Source organism: Diadema setosum, chromosome 6 (assembly GCF_964275005.1).
Source record: "Diadema setosum chromosome 6, eeDiaSeto1, whole genome shotgun sequence".
Taxonomy (NCBI): domain Eukaryota; kingdom Metazoa; phylum Echinodermata; class Echinoidea; order Diadematoida; family Diadematidae; genus Diadema; species Diadema setosum.
Genome location: NC_092690.1, coordinates 27,081,855 through 27,104,216, shown reverse-complemented (window position 1 = coordinate 27,104,216; position 22,362 = coordinate 27,081,855). Strand labels below are relative to the sequence as shown.

At 37.4% G+C, this 22,362-nt stretch overlaps 1 protein-coding gene across 1 annotated transcript; it reads left to right on the top strand.

Annotated features, from left to right (window-relative positions):
* Window positions 1–1,560: 1,560 nt before the first annotated feature.
* LOC140230054 (uncharacterized) lies at window positions 1,561–17,646 on the top strand. Its single transcript, XM_072310260.1, has 7 exons — window positions 1,561–1,780; window positions 5,463–5,598; window positions 6,449–6,556; window positions 7,236–7,364; window positions 14,888–15,259; window positions 15,761–15,931; window positions 16,627–17,646. Exons 1-7 carry the CDS (start codon window positions 1,608–1,610, stop codon window positions 17,644–17,646), a joined length of 2,109 nt encoding a protein of 702 aa, XP_072166361.1. The 5' UTR covers window positions 1,561–1,607.
* Window positions 17,647–22,362: the final 4,716 nt, after the last annotated feature.

Sequence of the window (22,362 nt, the reverse complement as noted above, 5' to 3'; positions counted from 1 at the left end):
CGCCAATGCAAAACATTATATATATATATATATATATATATATATATATATATATATATATATATATATATATATATATATATAATACTGAAAGAAATTGAACTGAGGAGGACGTTGCTCTCGATCTTGAGTCTCCCTTTTAATCAGTCGAGCTTTCGGCCTGTCATCAGGCCTTCATCAGGATCTACCAACAGTTATATCATTATATGCTACCCACAATGAGGCACCGCGTATGTTTGGGAAGGGAACTATCATTATATAATATATATTATCATCACTACATGGTTATGGTGAGCTACATACAAATAGTGTTTAATGGATTTCTGGTTTCGTTGCATGACATTCTTACCCGTCTTATTTCTATTCTGTTTCTTTATGAATGGCCGAGTAGGACCAGTCGATACCACCACCACCTCCCCCCCCCCCCCCCCATACACACACTATACATAAAATATACACCCATGCACGTTTCACCCTGGCGGGTGCCGCGAAAAGATCATTGGGCAAAAAAAGTACATTCGGTCCCTTTCTAACCACATAAACTTCACTGGATTGAATTGGAAATTAATAAGAAGAGAATCGTATTGGTCCTCAGCTTACAGACTCCAGGCTAATAGAGTAGTTCACATCAAAGGGGGTGAATAACTAAGGAGCCCTTTGGAGTTTTACTGGAAAATTGAAAATCAATACCTAGAGTAAATAGAGCGAGTCTTTAGGTATGTGACAATAGAGGATAGGGTTAAGATGGTCCATCTGGAAATGCGAAGACAAAATAGGGTCTTCCGTTCTTCAAATTCGTACTGAAGAATATTAAGAATCCACTCCCAAGGTTTGATAGAACTTGTGCATTAACATACAATATAATTCCTTTTACCTCCTATAAAGCTGTCATCTCGAAATATGTTTTTGAATAGAAAGAAACAAGAATATTAAATGAAAAGCGGTATGTTTCTGTGTGTAGTTGGAAAGTGATTTTTACTCTACGAGCGCGCATGTGTGTGTGTGAGAGATTGTGTATATATACACTGTACACACAAATGTTTATATATATATATATATATATGAAGCGTTTGTTTGCAAAAACCGATAAGTCCATATTTGTCAAATGGAGATATTTGCGATTAAAGGTCAAGAAAAATAAAGAGAATAATAAGAAAATTTTTGCTTCTTTTGACCATAACTTCAAAAATATACCTTTATACGTAGTGACCAATATATCATTTAAAAGGTATTATTTTGTACTTTAAGACAAAGACCGTACTTCAAATTCTTCAAAAATGGACTTATCGGTTTTTGCAAACAAACTCTTCATATATATATATATATATATATATATATATATATATATATATATATATATATATATTTATCTATCTATATCTATACAATTATGCTTACAGTTTTCTCTTTCTCGGTGTTTGTGCAGCTGTCATGGCTGTAGCCTTATTCATTCGTTAGAATTTGGCGCTTTATTTTCAGCACATGCTTGATTCCCTTCATTTTAGGCTTTCTCTCTTCCTCGTTTACTCACACAGATCATGGAACTAAATGGGACAACGGAATTCCACTCCTCCTCATCTTTAACATCATCTGTAATCAGCGTCGCCATGACAACGACGACAGCAGCATCAACTCCTACGCCTACCAAGCAGGATACGCTAGACCCCGTGGTGCGTACCATCTCCCCGGCCCTCTTCGGCACCGTGTGCTCGCTGGCCTTCGTCGGTCTGACGGTGGCGGCTTTTTTCCTCGTCTTCAACGTCAGACACAGAAATCATCGGTAAGAAGGCATGACGTTAATCAAATGACACTTCAGCACTTCATAGGTTGCTGATTGGCAGACAAGTAGAATGCTAGTCACATTATGAATATGATCTTTCGTGCCCTTGGAACAATCAGGTAGAGTGTTAAAGGGCATTACTTACTTCACACTATATCAATATTTGTATTTTATTCATTTATTGACTTCATTTTAGTCTCATTGCCTTCGCATCAACTTATGCGCAACAGTATGAAATATAGTCAAACTAAGTAACAATCGTGTAGGGTATCCATAAAGGAGTGATTCACATAGTATTGTTCATTCAAAGATATATAAAGAAGAAGTCAGATGATATAAATTCAAATTCAAACTTTATTCTCACTTTTTGTTTGCAACAAGTAGTTTTATCGAAAACAAAGAAAAGAGAAAGAAAGAAAAAAAGGACACGAGTATATATTGTAAAGGCACAATTTCAGTGAGAGTAGACGCCTCAGACCATGGACGTTGGGTCCATGCTCAGATTTTAACTAGAAGATATATGATATCATGAGAGGATAGTCAACATATATCATAGGGTATAAAGACAATGAAAAACGTAAACGAGAACGAATATAAAGAAAAAGATATCATTATAGGATATTATCAGAAGAAATAGGGAGAAATCGGAAAGGGAAAGAATAAGGAAGGAATAGAGAAGGGAGGAAAGTGAAGAGGAGAGAATGCCATAACAAAGAGGAGAGTCTCCATGGAAACGGCAAGCCTTGCGAATATGCGCCATGGATGGGTGCATTGACACATCGTATCTCGAGAGTGTCTCGACTGGTGTTTTAAAATAATAGTCCTGTAGGGTTTATTTGGCTAACAATCCACACGTTTGTACACTTCACGGGAAGCATTATGTCAGTGAACGAATGTGCCGCTTATTAGCTCTATACAGTGGCTATGTAAAAACTATGTTTCTTGTCACATTGATAAGTTGATCATGCTATCAGACCCCTGTAGCATGGATTTATAGTATGGCATTCCAGTATGACGAAAGGATCATGAACTTTTCTTCAAATCACGATAGTCACTGGACCAAGTAGAGATAACATTTGAACAACACGATGTGTGGGGTTATAGAGTGAATAGTCGAAAATGTGATGAAGAAAAACCCTCAACTTAGAGTCCAATCGGTTAATTTTCGCATTCGCTTCAAGTTCACTTGGCGTAGTGCAAGCTGTGACTAAATTCGCTGTTTCAAACCTCTGGCTCTAGATTAAAGCAACCTCTTTATACATTCGCAAAGTCCTGTAGTTGAGAAGCGAATGGTCATAACTATATCAAGGAGGTACTATGCGAGCTCGCCTAGTACCTCCTTGACTGTACTAGGCTCACATTGCGTCCATTTTTTTGTACCCACGTTGCTGGACCTGACTTTTGCCCAATAAAGACACGCACACAACATCCACGCACACCTAAACTAATACCCACGAGCAAGCAGAGAAAAAAGAATATTTGATTGTCTCCTTGCACAACGTGCTCTACAAGCGAAGCAGTGCAGAATTCGCGACAACCAAACAACCTTGAAGATTAATTAGACGCCAGCTAGCTGCTTCTTCTACCATTTTATGACTTATTATTTTTTTTTTCATTTTTTGCTTTTTATATGCGTCGCTTGTAGTACATGCAAACTTCCTCGCTCGTTCTCCGTGAAGAGAATGTAAAGTGAGCAAAACATCGCAATCTTTTGCTGTGTAATTACCCGGGCAGCATAAATACAACAGCGTATATAGATGTCCCCCGTTTCTCAGTCCACTGTTTGTAAGTATGCCTGCAAGGCTATTAGAAACATCATGTTGGACACTTCAGGCAAATCATTTGATCACACACACGAACATTATTTTAAATATCACGATGAACCGTGACGGAGGAATGCCCAAAATATCACCACTATCCCGCTAAAGGAACAACTGACAACAGAATGATCTTAAAAACCCAAGTTTACGAGAGGTTAAAAAATGAAGCAACTACACTGTACGTTGAAAATAAGGGGGATTTGAATGACTGATGTTGCCGATAAACAAATGGGAAATGATACTACTACTAGAAATTGTGGTCAGGAAACGAATGTAACCTTTGTAAGCTTTGGAGTGAGTTTTGTTTATGTCGGAAGTGAAGTTCAATAACCATTCGGAAATGAAGTACAACACAGACAAGCGTTCTGGAAAAAAAAAGACACCTCGTCTTTTTTCTTGCACTGTTGAGGCGGGGGGGGGGGGTGTTCATGGAAAGACGAAATGATAATTGTAGCACCGCTCACAATTGTTCTCTTTGTCGGCGGACGGACTTGTTTAAAGCTATTCATATCGCGCTTGTAGAAAACTAAGAATTAGGATTTAACAAAGACACCAAAACACCATCGTCACTATACAGACTGCAATAACAGTGTAAAAAAAAAAAGGTACAAACAAAATGCGCTGTTTTGCCGCCCCATCTTGTTCCCGTTGTAAAAGACGGCAGAAGTGCACGAGCCGTTCGGATCGTAAAATACACTGACTGAAAATGAAAATACGACAGTATTAGATGGTCGCCTCATTGCAACTTTAAAAAGTTCTTGTTACTTCTTATAAAGAAAGTCAGAGACCTTTTAGAGAGAAAATCAATGACGATTAAAGAATCCGCAACGACTTTTGTGATGATATTCTGGCAGCGATAATGCATGGCTTTCAGCTTCGCGCCCAAAGAATTAAATCATAGAAAATTTCTCAGATAATTATTTGGAAATTTGGTAATACGAGTTATATTTTGTTAATGAAATTGATTTACACATCGATTTTCCTTCTTTGAATCATGTACTTGTAATCTACTTACTGATATTCCATGTGATATTACTGAAAAGAATCTTGATTTATGTATGAAATTGTGTTGGAAGAAAAATAAATCAAACAAACAAACAGACAAACTGTTAGTAGGAAAAAAAATCGATGCAGAGTAATTACTCGTAAATGTACCCTATCGGGTTATAAGCATCACAAACACATTGAAGAATTAATATATGCGAAATAACAAAGTTAGACACCCATCAAGTAGAGGCCCGAGCTCATATGAGTATATAACTTTACATAAGGAATATATTTATAAGATTCCGGGAAAATAATCTTTTGTTTTTATATGTTTTGAGAGGCAGAAAGAATAATGGCATCGAGACAATGCACTATACGGCCGTCTGCCATAAAAGTCGAATTCTGAAATCCCGTAAATAATTATCGGCTTTTTCAGGGCAGTGAACCAGGAAGAAGGAGCTGCTAGGTTTAGTAATAATGGCAGGGGCCCCTGGTAGAGTAGTGGCAATACTGTAGATGCTGCAGCAGCTGCTGCAGCAGCTGCGCTGCCGCCCTGCAATAACAAGACGTTATTATTATTATTATTATTATTATTATTATTATTATTATTATTATTATTATTATTATTATTATTATTATCATTATTATCATTATCATTATCATCATCATCATCATTATTATAACCATTATACAACCACATAATGTGTCTTTTTAAAGCAAAATTCACATGTGCATGTTGTGAGCATAGACATAGGAGTGCACATTACATGTAATAATTCAAGATTTTGACCTGATTAGGCACAATGTCAATATCATGAAATGTCTTTCTTGACGTTTATGAGTTGTCATGGCAATGATTTCTTTTGTCACCGCAGGCTGATCAAGATGTCAAGCCCGAACATCAACATCCTGATCGTAGTCGGGACCGTTCTCCTCTTCATCTGCACAATTCTCCTCGGTATTGATGGTCACATGACGTCATCAGCGTCGAAGTTATCGACTCTGTGTCAGGTTGGTTTGGTTTATTACCACATTGTCTTTCTCCATGCATATACAATGACAAATCTATACATGTACAAGTTGATACAGAGTATCCCCCCCCCCCCCAAAAAAAAAGAGTAAAGCATACAAATCAATACACAAGTTGTCAATTTCATAACGAATGAATGAATAGCGAAATGGTGCTTGTCTCACAAATTTCAGTTGAAAAAGTATGAATTAGAATGATAGAATGAGGCTACAGGTTATTTGAATGTTCAAAAATGAATTTGAATGAAGAGATCATAAAATTGAAATCCCGTACATGTCATGTAGGCTAAATTTTGCTAATTTGGACTGAAAAGGCGCAAAATTGGCTGGGAAAACCTATACTAAAACATTGATCAATTCAGTACTCATTTACGCCTGCGTCGGGCAATTTGGCAATCAGTTGCAATAAATAATTGTCTTTAAATTATTTAGTATACGTTATCCAACGACCTGTTTTTAACTCATGAGAGCAAACCTAATCAATAAGTGAACACACGTAACTCCTTGTATGTTGGTAGCGCATTTCGCATGTAGATGTTCTTTTACAGTGCATGGACTCTCATTATAACGAAGTCCTCGGGACCAGCAGTTTTATTTCGTTATATCGAAATTTCGTTGTAACCGACGAAATAAATCTTTAAATAACAAAGAGCGGGTAATGTTGCTACCTGAATTTTTACTTTGTAATAACCGGAATTTCGCAATAACGGCAGTGCACTGTAGTATACAGTTAGGCAATGTCTGTCAAAAGGGCCTTCCTCATACTCTTCGTCTTTTTACGTGGCATTTATGGTCTTTATTTTGTCCATTTTTTCTCTTTTCCGTCGCGTAGTGTCAGCTAGTTCTCCTCGTCACTGGATTCACGCTGGTTTATGGGTCTCTCTTTACCAAATCATGGCGGGTGTACAGAATATTCGCACATACTGGGGCAAAACGCATGGTAAGTTATACATAGTATTCCCACTTCCAGGCTAACAATCATGCATTCTTACAGACAACAATCGTGGGAATCCGGGAGAACAAAAACAAAACAGAAGAAAAACAATTTTCTTACCTTTGTTGATGGCGGCACTGTACCTGCTCTTGATAAAATAGTGCAGCTATAATAGTGATAGACTTTGAATTCACCCTGTAGAAGGAATTGCATGCTCCAAAATTCCTAGAATAAAGAAAAAAGCAACAAAATAGTGTAATGAAATCAAGTAATAATTGTAATATTATGATTATTTGTCACCGTTCCATGTACCACTTGACTTGAAGTATAGAAGTAGTACTGTAGCAGTGGTAGTAGTAATGATAATGATAATAATAATGGTGATAACAATAGTAATAATGATGATGATTATAATAATAATAATAATAATAATAATAATAATAATAATAATAACAATAATGATAGTAATAATAATAATGATGATAATGACGTGTAACTTAAAAAACACGAAATCCACTCTGTAAGTGCTAGGTGCAATCTCATGACTGTAATAAGCTTCTAGGGAAAAAAAAAGATATACTTATTATTTCCACCAAAAGAAAAAGAAAAACAAACCGTATCGCGAATATGGCAAAATATCAAAAAAATGAATACATTGCCTTCGATCCTCATTCATTACGTGCAGGTAATTCGTGACAACCGCCTGATAGGCATTGTTGCGTGCATGCTATTGGTTGATGCTCTTATTATGGTGCTGTGGCTGGTGCTAGACCCCCCGGAATGCCAGGTGCGACTGCTTCCGATAACTTCCGAGGTAGGTAGCAATGTTATCCCCATCCCCCACCTTCTTTCTCTTTCTCTTTCTCTCTATCCATCTCCATCCCTCCCTTTTCTCTGTTTTGCCATTCTTCGCCTTCCGGTCTATTTATCTTGCTAATATTTTCTCTCTCTAAGTAAGAGAAGTAAACAAGAAGGTTGATATGAAGGAATCGGGCAAGCTCCACGTTGTTGCTGTTGTTGTTGTTGTTTTTTTTGTGTGTGTGTGTTTTTTTTAGCTTACAATATCTATTATTTTTGCAACCCCATCAATAGGCCATCAATAGGCCAATAATCGCGAAAATACGTCGGTGGCAAAACCGCTTTTTAAAGTGCACTCATTCGCAAGGTTCAAACATGTCAGAAGCACAAATTAGTCGCTTTAATGATCAGATTCAATCATCTTCATACACGTCATAATGAGAGATGATTTTTCTGTCCTTCTTATTAAAAAAATGTCCACTTTGTACGTGGCTTTCTGTCTTTTGACCCTACAACTGATTTTCATGGAGTATCTCAAAGTACAAAGTTTCTCTCCGTTAGTGCACAGTCGTTGGCAGGGGTTAAGCAGCATGACTCAGTAATAGCAACTGAGATATTCTTTTTTTTTATCTTGTTATGACCCTTTCGTCCGAATGCCGGGCCCTGCCGGCGCCGCTGCATTACCGGAAAGACTTTCTATTTACGTGCATATCTGATTATACCTAAACTGTACTTACCTTTCAACCTTGATATTGACAATGACATCAGTTGGCCACATTTTGGGTTTTTTTTTTTGTTTTTTTTGTTTTTTTTTTGTTTTTTTTTTGTTTAAACTGAACTTCTTCCCCATAGAGCACTATTGATCAGCAGAGTATCATTTATTTCCGCTTCTGACGAATTAAACAACATACCAGCTTACATTTAAATCAGATTCTAAAAATTTTGTATAAGATAAACAAACGGCTGATGTTTTTGACGATCGGGACAAATTCAATTGGTCTGGATTTTCCTAAACTACCAGTAGATAATGTATACAGAATGATTTTTTTTTATTTTTGTCAAGACAGTGTCCGTACACAGTTATAAATCACTCAAGAATGTCCCGTTTGCACTCTCGTAAACTTGTGAACCCTTTCATTGTAGTTTGACACAAGAATTTTCCTCCAGATGTACATTCCTCCTTCATGTCTCACCTTCACAAACTATCTCTACGTAAATGCATAGACGTTCGAAGGGGCTTGTCAGCATGACTCTGTTAAACAACCAATCTAAATTTTTTACCTTAACTGTTAGAACACCTCGTTCGTATACTATTATTGGAGTAATTCTATTTCTGTTATTACCATACAAGCGCCTTGTCTTCTTTTATAATCACTGTTATTTCATATTACGCATACGAATTTACCTCACCAACGTTAAGTGTAGGAGGATTCCATTTACTTTTGTAGACATAAATTTAGCGAGACTACATGATGTAACATTTGTTCTATTGTATAACATAAAAATTCTTTATTTTTGTCAAGACTGTGTCCGTGCACAGTTATAAATCACTCAAGAATGTTCCGTTTGCACTCTTGTAAACTTGTGAACCCTTTCATTGTAGTTTGACACAAGAATTTTTCTCCAGATGTACAGTCCTCTTTCATGTCTCACCTTCACAAACTATCTCTACGTAAATGCATAGACGTTCGAAGGGGCTTGTCAGCATGACTCTGTAAAACAACCAATCTAATTTTTTTTTTTACCTTAACTGTTAGAACACCTCTTTCGTATGCTATTATTGGAGTAATTATATTTCTGTTATTACCATAGAAGCGCCTTGTCTTCTTTTATAATCATTGTTATTTCATATTACGCATACGAATTTACCTCACCAACGTTAAGTGTAGGAGGATTCCATTTACTTTTGTAGACATAAATTTAGCGAGACTATATGATGTAATATTTGTTCTATTGTATAACGTAAAAATGTATCAGTATCATTATTGTTATTATCAACGCACATGCACTGCACACCCCCACACATGCACACACTCACATTTACATTCACGCACAGACATTGCAACGTACTACACAAAATACATGGCCCCAGAACAACCATTCTCAACTTTGCACTCAAATCCTCATGACTCATAACAACGATCATCCTGACCAGGGTATCATAAGTAATCACAGTAAATACTACACTATTTCGGATTTCAATAATATGTTCCAATCTTCACTTGATTCCACTGCAAGTCATGTTAATAATTCCTGTAGCAATTCCACAAATAGGAATGATGACACTAATTATAACCCCATTAAAGATTTTAGCTTATTCCACTGGAATGCTAGAAGCTTAAACAAAAATTTTGATTCATTTGAATTACTCCTTCTTTCTTTACAAAATTTTCCCTTTTCCGCAATCGGTATAACTGAAACTTGGCTAGGGCACATGTCTCCAAATTTGTTTAGCCTTGATAGATATAAAATATTTCGCTCTGATCGTAAGAGAGGTAGAGGGGGAGGGGTAGCCCTATATATATATAACGAATTGCGAGTAAAAATAAGAACTGATATTGATATTGAAGGTTGTGAAAGCCTGTTTGTGGAAATCATTAATGATAAAATGAAAAATAAGATAATTGGTGTTATATACAGGCCACCAAATCATAAAACCGAAATGTTTTTAGAAAATTTTGATGAATGCCTCAACACGATTACACAAGAAAATAAGGAAATGTATATTATGGGCGACTATAATATTGACATGACGAAAATAGATACTTTAGCGGTAAAATTAAAAACTATTCTTTTTTCATATGCTTTCCATTCCCATATTGATAACCCAACAAGAATATCCCAAACATCTAAAACCTTGTTGGATAATATTTTTTCTAATAACTTTTCTGTAAATAAATTCATTAATGGTATCTTATATTATGATATATCTGATCATTTACCGATATTTATTATTCTTCGTTATTCTGAAAACGTCAAAAGTATTTCAAAACCCAGGCCGATAATGTACAGAAAAGAATCAGACGAGAATATTGAATTACTTAATCTTGATTTAGTGAAGGAAGAATGGCAAGAAGTGTATCTTCAAAATAACGCCGATAAAGCTTATGATATTTTCTTAGATAAACTTTTATATTATTATCGAAAAAACATTCCTTTAGTTAAGAAAAAAACACGCAGAAAGAACAAACATCCCTGGATTACAAAGGGAATCATCAATTCAATAAAAACCCGTAATAAATTGTATAAACTGGCGATTACTACCCACAGTACAAAACATTTTACAGATTACAAAAAGTATAGAAATATACTCAGTAATTTGATTCGTATTTCTCGTAAAATGTATTATTCCGATAAGTTTGATAATCAAAAGGATAACGTAAATGGTTTATGGGAAACTATATATGAAATAACAGGTAAAAATAATAAGGAAACATCGTCCGTTTTTTATAATGACAACAAAGAACTCATAAACCCTGATGAAATATCTGATGCTTTTAACTCATACTTCGTAAATATTGGCCCCCAATTAGCTTCAAAAATAAAAAACAAACATGTTCATTCAAACTTTACTGAATTTCTTCCACCAAACTGCGACAAATCCCTTTTCTTTACCCCAACAGATGAGGAAGAAATACTGGAGATTGTTAACAGATTAAAGCCAAGTAGATCTAGTGGCCATGATGAAATAAGTGTTTATATACTGAAGAAAATCATCAAACAAATAACCACACCTTTATCTTACATTTTCAATCTTTCACTGTCTTCTGGAATATGCCCGAACTCATTAAAAATTGCGAAAGTAGTTCCAATTTTCAAAAGAAAAGACGACCCTTCTCTTTTAACAAATTATAGACCAATATCGTTATTACCTAGTATTTCTAAAATTCTGGAAAAAATTATTCATAAACGCCTGTACATTTTTCTTCATGTAAATGACCTACTTATACCTAATCAGTTTGGATTTAGAAAGGGCCATTCCACCGATTTAGCTATAATTCAATTGTTAGATAAGATTACTGAATCTTTTGCAAATAAAAAACATTTTATAGGAATTTTCATGGATTTATCAAAGGCTTTTGATACCATAGACCATGATATACTAATTTACAAATTAAAAATATATGGTATTCGTGGTTTAGCACTTTCTTGGATTATTGATTATTTATCCAACAGAAAGCAATATGTACTATTTAAGTCATCTAAATCTCCGAATTCTAATATTGTATGTGGTGTTCCCCAGGGATCAATTCTTGGCCCCCTACTGTTCCTTGTATATATTAATGATATAATAAATACATCAAAAACTCTTAAATTTATACTTTTTGCGGATGATACTAATATTTTTTACTCCCATGAGAACCTCGAAACACTGTTTAATACTCTGAACACGGAAATAGACAAAGTCTCCCGATGGTTTATATGTAATAAATTATCCCTTAATGTCTCTAAAACAAATTTTATACGTTTCAAACCTACTGCTTCACAGAACATTAACAGCAGTTATAATATCAATATTGATGGATTATCTTTAACTGAAGTAAGATCTACTAAATTTTTAGGAATCACAATTGACTCGAGTTTAACTTGAAACGATCACATTCATAATATCCACACGTCTGTCTCAAGAACTGTAGGAATTTTATATCGACTGAAAAACTTCATTTCTCAAAATTCCCTGACTATTCTATACAATGCATTGATCTTACCACATATCACATACTGCAATATCGTTTGGGGAAACTGTGGCTCAACTAAAATTAATCCAATTCTTACTCTCCAAAAACGTGCTGTACGTTTGATTACCAATTCCCGTTACTTATCCCCATCCAATCCCCTATTTCATCAACTAAAAACATTGAAAATTGAGGATCTTCACACCTTTCAAACTGCTGTTTTTATGTATAAATATACATTTAATTGTCTTCCAAGTCTTCCAAAAATTTTTGATGGCTTCTTCACTCCAAATTTCACCGTTCATTCATATCCAACACGTCAGTCGTCCGATTACCATCTCGAAAACCCCAGAATCATTTTAGCTCAAAAATCTTTAAAGCACAATGGACCAGATATTTGGAATTCTTTACCCCCTAATTTAAAACAACGTACGTCGTTGAACATTTTTAAACGAGAACTAAAAAACACCCTCATAATCCAGTATACTTCTGACACATAAAAATATTCATACCACCTGGTCAACAAACACCCTAAACAATGAGTTCACGGTCATAACTGAAGTAATATTCACCTCATCACACTGATACACAAAATAACACTCAACGTACAAACCAAGATTCATCCCAACACAATGCACACCGCACTGCACCGCACGCCCTTCGCACAATTACTTCCCACTCAGTGAGTGGCAAGATTTTCTTTATGTATCTCTTCGTTGTGCCCTTTGCACAATTACCCCCCCACTCAGTGAGTGGCAAGATTTTCTTTATGTATCTCTTTACCTGGGGCCATCTTCCTCGTCAAGCTTAGCTTATGATGATGGTCCCCTGCATTTCATTTTTATCATTTCCTATTGCTTCCTTTCATATATGATATTCGTTCTTGAAAAAAAAAAAAAATGTATGTAAGATCCAAACGTTACGAATATTAGCTGTGTAAATGACTATGTAAGTATTTTGTTGATTTGTGGATTTGTATTGATTTTGAAATGCAGAAATAAAAACTGAACTGAACTGAACTGAACAATTAGCTGTTTCATTTCGTAAAGCAGTGGTCAGGTATACAACCAGTTAAGGAGGAACGGCATACTGGGTTCAAATTCATGAAATTCTTTCGTCGAGATGTTTTCATTGCAACTGATTGCCAAATTGCCCTACATCGACGTAAATAAGCACTGAATTGATCAGTCCTACTCGAGTAGGATCCTACTCGAGTATGTATACGCCCATGATTTTTTATCATGGCTACTACTACAACACTGATCAATTCAGTGCTTATTTACGTCGATGTATTACAATTTGGCAATCAGTTGCAAAGCATACTGGGTTTGTGAAGTTTGCATAAGTGCCAAATACTAACTACCCGAGAAAACACATCAGAAGTGCGTACACGCAACGATTCCGAATTAAAGGGCATTCCAGACAATTTTCATAATTTCATATCATGTAGTAAATAAATCGATAGTGCCATGTATAGTATAGATTGTGGATATTTTTTTTTTTGTGATTCTTGAGCAGATAGACCAATTCTCCGAAAACCCCAAGACAAATTAATTATACTGAACAAAGATGATGGTATCATACAGGAGGGTCAGTCACACATTCAAGTAATGTAGCGATATACAATACCACTTTCTCAACAGGTTCACCTCTGAAGAAATTTATGCATGCTTTATTCTCTTGCTTTGCTTCTTTAAACATCCAATCATACATTCTCATGTGAAGCTGCATGCTCTGCCATTATCCTCGTTCACTTGACTGTGATATGTTATGGATTTTGAAAACATACCTTAGTTGTGACCACATTATAAAACTTTGAAATATATACAAGTACTCATATAATTTCATCCTTGATACTTTGAGTTGCTATAGGCTGTAGCATGTAGCTGTTCATGGCTAAAGGAAATGCAATAACAGCGGAGAACAAATCTGACCTTTTTAGGGACATTTTAATGCGTCAACATGGTATAATGGGGTCATTCAATTAGCGCCGTACGGGCAATCTTTTGCCAACCACGAGAAGCAAAAGCTAATTAGTGCATGACGCGCAACTCCGCATTGCTATAATACATCACAAAAATAAAGATTTCGCTGGAAGCTACATTATTGCGTAATCCTGACTGATCCATAGCACGAGCGCCCATAGCGCCCTCGGATTTTTATTCCAACTATCCCTCTCTCGTCACCCCTCCCCCTATTTTTCTCGCTCCTGTCTCTCCCTCTTTCTCAATGTTATTGTGTGTGTGTGTGTGTGTGTGTGTGTTTGCTAATTATCAATCTCGCATTACCAGTGAGAGAAAGAGAAGGAGAGAATACTGTATGTATGTAAGTCCTCAGCAGTATTGTACATGCGTGAAAAGATACGCCATTGAACAACTAATTCAATTCAAAATGGGGAATAATGCACAGCAACATGCGTGTTTAACATGGAATGTAATACACACAGATATGGGCTTAAGTCGAAGGGACAGAAAGAGAACACGAAAGCAGCAAAACATTGCTGTTGTTTTTTGGGGGTTTTTTTTTACACCCTGTAGGGGTATCATGACGTACAAAGGGTGGATTGAGGATCTCGTCTTTGCCGAATCATAAAATCTTAGATTTCGAAGAAATATATCAATTACATCTCCTCCGTTGAGATGCAAACATTCCCAGAATGATACATCAATATAAATACCTAATTAGACGCGATTTTGATAAAGAAAGTATATTATGCCGCTATCATAGTGTCATACCCCTTCGCGACACAAAAGGTATTTACTGGAGTAAGTAACGATATCCTCATCACGAAAATTTGGTATTGTAATTACAGCTTCACCTGCATATCTTTTTTTCGCAATATCGTACTTGCGTTCTTCTATAGAGCAATGACGGATTGCCAACGCTAGAACGTGATGATGACCCAACAACGAAACCGACTGTCAGCGCGGCGAACGCCGTACATGTATGTCATTCCCACTACCAAGAAATCTGGCTACTCGTGGTCTACATCTACAAGTCCGTGGTGCTGCTGTACGGCACGCATCTCTCGTGGGCCACACGAAACGTCGCCCTTACCGCCATGAACGACGCGCGCTGCGTCATCATCTCCGTGTACACCTGTGTCATACTGGTCTCCATGGCGACAGCTCTGTCTCTGTCATTATGGCAGTGGCCTAACGTGTGGTACACGTGCCTAACGGTAGTCATCCTCACGTGCACTACGGAGGTGCTTCTCCTGCTCCACATCCCAAAGGTACACATCCACCTGTTTCATTACCTGATAATTGTTCAGGAATCTTTTAACAGTCATGATCCTTGTTTCTCCACACTGCTGCCAATTTCCAATTTGTGATTACAGAATTTAATCACTTCATGATGGTGATCTCAACATTGTGACTCGAGGGACCTAATCCCGCCCTTATATACCCTGAAGATTTAAACATTTGACGATGACATGAATAATTGTTGGTCATGCAGAAAAAAAAAGAAAAATAGAGAAAATACGTTCCTGGCTACAATGTCTGACCAGGGAGTCTGCATTGGATTCTTTCCTGGATTTTCTTTCTTTGTTACTCGACTTCTATGAATTCAAATATTGCCACTAATCACGTCATAATTGCAGAGCTTCCATCAAGACTGTTCTACTTCTCCTTTCCTTTAAAATTCAAAGTTCAAATATGGGCATATGACATACATCATCTCCGGACCCTTTTTGTTTGTTTGTTTGTTTGTTTTTTTTTTTTTTGTTCAACAGATTCGGGCGTGGTCAGCATGGAAGGAGAACCCAGATGCAACGATCCCTTTGTCTCGGACGCTGACGTCATCGTACATAGCCACCAATCACGGGCAGTCCTTCTCTCAGGTCGAGGAGGAGCTGTTTCTCCTGTCGGCGGAAAACGCGGCTCTGAAGCGGTCGTTGAGTGAGGTGCGTAATGCTGCGAAGCTATCGATCATCCTTTATATCCCAGTAGAAAATGACTGTGTCTGTTCTTATACTTTTGAAATGGTAAACGATAGAGATTTAAAGGATAGACGTATATCGCTAGTATAGTGCAAATGAAATCGATCTCATGGGTGTGGGGGCGCTTGTGGCACAGTGGACAACTCCCGACTCCCAATCAGAGGACCCGACTTGGATTCCCGCCAAGTGCATACATCCTTGGACAAGATGTTTTTACCTACCATGTCCCTCTCCACCTAGGTGTATAAATGGGTATCTGGCAACGCTAGGGTAATAATAATGGCAGGGCCCTCTGGTAGAGCAGTGGCAACACTGGAGAGGCTACCCTGGATAAATAAGACCTTTGATATTATCATCATTATTAATATTATTATTATTATTATTATTACTATTACTATTATCATTATTAACACTATCATCATCATCATCATCATCATTATTATTATGTTATCGTTGAGGCTTGTATGTAAGAAGAGGAAAGGTGTTTACGCAAAAAAAAAAAAAAAAAAAAAAAAAAAAAAAACTTGTTTATAAATCGTCTCCTACATCGCCTTGTAAGGGACATGACTGTAGTGAAAGTAGACCAATTTAAACCCCTGAAATGATGATATGGAATACATCGTTTATTTTTCTCTTTCTGTTAATGTTTGTCAATGTAGAAAGACGAGACGATCAAGATGCTACAGAGTCATGTGGGGTCAGCCAAGGAGAAATTGTGTCAGCTGGTAGTAGAAACAGATGGCCGCCATGATAGTGGCTGTGACTTCGATGGTTCCTCATCCGCAACAAGCCAAGAGGATCCCGCATCGATAGGCACAGAGCAGAGTAGCAGCGAAAAGATTGTCGCGAACCAGTCTCCATCTCCGTCGAGAGCACCCGCAGAGACAGCGGAGCCCAAGCCCTCTAGCTCCCCGAAGAAGAAGAAGAAGCCCTCGCCAAAGAAGAGCAAGGGAACCTCGACAAGAACGTTATCGGCGGAACAGGACGAGGAGGTGAAAGTGATTGACCTGGAGGAGCGCAATGGACACAACAAACAATCCCCAGCGGTCGTTCATTCGGACCTTGGCCGAAGGGAAACTCTGGATGTCCAGAGCACGCGAAGGCGAAAGCCGCGTTCGCGAGCCAGCAGCCTCCGCAGCAGCGCCAGCACCAACTCCCAGTTCGAGGAACTCAGGAACTGCATTGCAAAGGAACTCCACCACGCGCAGCACTTGTCGTCGAACTTGCGGGATGCCATAGCTCAAGATCTGGGCTCGTGTAGGCAGAGACCGCTGTATTACGACATGGCGCGCACAGAAGAGGAACTCATTTCGTCGCTCAGCAAGTCGTACAAATTCACCGAGGATGACGTTCATTCTCTAGCGAGCAGTACGTTTACGTACGACAACCCCATTTTCTCGCGGGACCAGGTTTCGCGACGGAGCACGTGTAGCAGTCACCGGACTAGTCGGGCAAGCAGACAGTCGAGTTTCAGGTCCGTGGCTAGCATCGCCTTAGAAATTGCAGAGAGTTATACGCGAAGAGACAAACATGGCAGAATAAAGGATAGAGAACTTCAGTGGCCCAGCTACATTCCGCCCAAGGACGCCAAAGTGCGCAGTGGCGAACCTTTGCGCGTTGTGCGCAGCTCGGACGCACCTGTAGTATATACAAGAAGCCTTTATAATACTTATGTTTAAGTATATTGAGTCCTTTATTGTAAATAAAGAGCGTGAAAATTTATGTACAGGTCTCATTTACATCTATTTATTAATGAACTCTAAATTATTTGTGTTTTTTGTGCACAATGTGTGGCTGTGACAATTGTTTCTTGTGTTTATAGTGTTTTGATTATCAGAAGTTTTCTTCTGTGGACACATTTTTACATAAGAATCTACCTTCTTCATTTGACGGGGTATAAAAGGGAATGTGAAAACATAAATTAGAGCATTTACAACAAAAGAAAGTTAGAAGGGCAAAATTAAACAAAATATCATTATGTGCAGTCTATAGCTTGAACGTTGAAAAGGAAAATTCTGTGTTTCGGAATAATGACTTGAATTTCATTTTCTGATTAATGTACCTTCGAAATACGAACATTACTCGTCAGAAATTTCAGGGATTTATCATCAGACCAAACTAAGACTATATCCTGCTTTTGTGTCAGGTTTTTTTTTTCTTCGAAATGGAATACTTTCCTGCGCAAAAAGTCACCTGTGCTGTGTATGAAACTGAGTGGGCACACCTGGTCGCGGGAAGGGGGGGGGGGGGTGTGGTAGGGGTAGGGGAGGTGGTGCAAGTTTCACTACATTAAGGCGGAACAATGATGTTGCTATTGGAATTTAATAAACCACCCTATCATACAGGAATTTCCTGAAAGACGCGCTATGCGAACGAACGATCTTTAAAGAAGCAAGCATTATGAATGATGTGCATGGAACTAAACAATAATAAAGACATCATTTAAAAAGTACACTTGCGTTTATTGTGATAATGTATCGTAAAACGAGTATTAGAGGCGTTCTATGTTCTGCACTTAACTCACATTCTTGTGATAATTTTATCATTCATGTTATTATTATATCATTATTACATTATTTACATTATTTTAGCTTGTGGTCTTTGGTAACTTCTGGGATACTGTGATGGGCTCAGAATGGTGTAGCCAGATGTTTCCCATGTTTTATTTATTTATTATTATTATTTTTTTTTTTGGTTATTGAACATGTATGGAGATTAAACCTAATTCCTTTATCATTGTGGCACAACTATAATTCTGAACAATTCAGTCTATTCATATAGAGCCAAGATATGATAAAACGTGCCACGGACACCGACGAAAAAAAAAATAAACAAGAAACGAAGTTCATGCGAATAATGTCTTCCGTTGTCGTCTGATTTCTAAATTACACGCATTAACGAAATATACAACCATGATTGTAATTGAAATTGTCATTATGATAAAAAAAAGTACAAGGTAAGGAGTGTAAGGGGAGTGGAACATTTCTCGTGCTCAAGCAGGGGCTTGACACAGGTGGAAGATTCAACGTCTATCATGATAATTGGTTTGAGTTGTCTACAGAATAAAGGAGGTAAATGTTCCATGCCTCTCATTTTTTCAAAGTATGCACAAAGAACATTCCCATTACGTTAAAACGCAAATGTCGTCCATTTTCATACCATGTTGCTAAGGTCTCACAAGTCGGCTTCCAGAGAGTTTGAAGAGGCAACGTCCATATAGTCTCTAATATAGGACCCTGTTTACAGTGCAGGGCTAGGCCGAACCCGGCCTTTTCTCACTGTAAACGCAAACTGGGCCAAATACGGTACCAAATTGCGACCGGCGCGCTCCCAATAAAAGTCGTTTGTTTACAAGCAGAGCGCCACTACGACAAAATATTGAAAGGTTTGAATTAAAAGCCCGGGCCGAGCCCTCCACTGTAAACGGACAAAATTGCGGGGCCGAGTACCGCAATTGAGGCCGGGCTCGGCCTCGGCCCGGGCTCGGCCCAGCCCTGCACTGCAAACGAGGTCTCCGTGTGGGGTCGTCGATCGTTGCGTCGCTCTGCGAAAAGCACAACATGCCATCAACACCCCACATCTGTTTTATGTTCTAGATCTTCTGAACAGTAAATGACACTATAGGTGAATGACGAGGGGAGGAAATCCGGGCCCCATTTTATAAAATGCTGATATGATAGCAACTCTTGCTGAAATAGCAATTGTCATTTACGAAGAAAATCCAGGTTCCTGATTGGCTGTTGCTATGGGAAGTTGCCATTCCAGCAAGAGTTGCCATCCTAACATCTTTAATAAAACGGGGCCCAGATCTATTCACAATTGTTCACTGCATATTACGCACCGTATAGGGCCTGTGGGCGGGACCATATACATGTATCTTCATCTTGCACTTCTTTATCACTGACAGAATTCCAATTATAGTGCGTTCTCTATTTCGTCGCAAAATTCAGGCATTCTAAATGACGTATACGAGTATTTCGTTCAAGTTTCGTATGGGGTTGCATGATGATCCAAAGATCTTTGAGGAAAATGTCTTACATGACGCTGGTGTAGATGGTAACATGAAGAAAACGACCAGTTATTGTAAACGTACCGTTCAGGTGCATTTCTGTTTAGCTTTAATATACGCACATTAAAGTAACAACCATGAAATAACATCAAATTACATGTCAAAAGCAAAACGTCGATATAAGACGTTCTTAATCGGCAAATGGGTAAAGCCGCTGTTTACCACTGGGAACAGTGATTTTAAAACATGTTCGAGTTATCACATTTGATGCATAATGTGTAGGTCAGTAATCACAAAACATCCTACATATAAACACTTCGCAATAAAGCATATAATATGATAAGATATCACTATCATTACTATTTTTTTCTCAATCCGTGAATACAGACGGTTTATTCTACAAACAGTTTTGATAAAATCATTGCTTACATTCATATTCAACAACACTTAACATTGATTATACGGATTACAATTTTTACATTGGTTGTTTCTATCCCTAACTCACATTTTAAAACCATTTTGAAGCACTAATGCTAGGTTTTTGCTTCCATCTGCAAATGTAAGTAGTGCATTTAAGAACGGACACTGTCCCCGTCTTGTACACAATATTCTACCAATCTATTATAACGGCATTAAAACATAATAAGGCACTATCATAATACCCTTCTCAAATTATCTGTACAGGTCCATCAATGCCCCATGACCCGAGATTTTAAAATTCAATATCAATAGGCTTACACTAAAACTCTTTTAAGCCTAATTTTGTTTGGCCAATTGCCTGGATTGGAACACTATGAGAAAAGGTGGATGAACACACTAACTTTACAGCGGTCGATATGGTCCGTGAAGGTGTCTGTCTCAATTTTAAATGGATTGGTATAGTTTTGGTTGAGATGGGGCTTCAAGTTTCCATTTTTTGGTGAGATATTAAATGAGAAACCTCTTATAAAATATGAAAGAGCACACAATTTCAAGAGGAATTTAAAGTTCATTTGATAAAAATTTTTGGTTTTGAATTGTCTGAGATATCCCAAAAACAAAGAGGTCCTAATAAAAGGTGGGACCAACCTTTTTATATTAGGACCACGTACTTCCTTTTACATTGTTTTGGGTTATCTCGGCCATTCTTAAATCAATTTTCATTAAAAAAAAAAATCCTCTTCGAACTGTATGCTCTTTACTATTTAGTGGTTTCTAAGTATCTCGCCAAAAAAAAAAAAATAATAATAATAATAAAATCTGAATGCCCTATCTCAACCAAAACTACAACATCCCTATAGCCACAGACTTTACTACACAGAGTGACGTTAGACACCTTAATAATTATTGTGTGGCCTGTAGGGGCTTTATTAGAACCGACGAACCGCCTTGGTTTGTTGTAAATGTTCTTGTAGATTAAACAAACTACACCATTCTTTAAATTCAAATTCAAATTCAAATCTCTATTCAGAGTTTTCTGCATTGAACGTATCACGAACTTTTTTTTCCCCTCGAAAACAATACGACGTACTATCGGTATATTCCAACAGAACAAGAATTTACGTGTACATTAGACCGGTAATAGAATGAACTGATGTAAGGACATATTGATCGAGGGTCAATCACGATTAAGGAATAAACGGTGATCTGACTGAATTATGATAGAATGCAATGTCTGATTGGAATGCAATAGTCTGTTGTTGAATAAGCAAATAGCTTAAGAGACGAAAGCCTGAAGAAGGCGTCATGAATAAGCGTATTATTGTGAACATCCCGAAAGACACGCCAGCTGGCCCGTTAATCTATCATTTCCATTGCTATGATAACAACAAATTGTTTAGGAGTTGTGTAGAGGGTAAGTTGAATGCGGTAGGGACTGATGCGAGTGTGTATTCCCAGCATGCAGGCGTGTGGTACTAGGTGCCTTTTTAAAGGGGCCCTGAAATCCAAATGCATGTGTTGATTTATGATACCCTCAACATCACTTTTGAGGTGAAACGAATATCTTATAGAAACATTTCATATATTTTTAAAGATTTTTTCTTCTATTTTTCTTCAGATTGACTTGTGAACGCCCATAAAAAATCCTTCCAAACCAATCAATATTAATATTCTTGAGATGACCTCATCTGTCAATCATTGCTAGAGTACTGAAATGTTTAACAAAAGACATTGGAATGCACCTTCCTCTGGACTCAGCATAACTTGCATGTTTCTGTCATATTAATGTGATTAACAAAAGACATGGCGAGGGAACATACAAGTTTACATGTCATTTACATACAATGACATAAATAGAGAATAACAGTGGACCAAGAAGGCTTCCTTAGGGAACTCCACATGTGATTGGAACCGTAGACGAATTATATCCATCAATGGTAACAAATTGCTTTCTTCCAGAAAGATA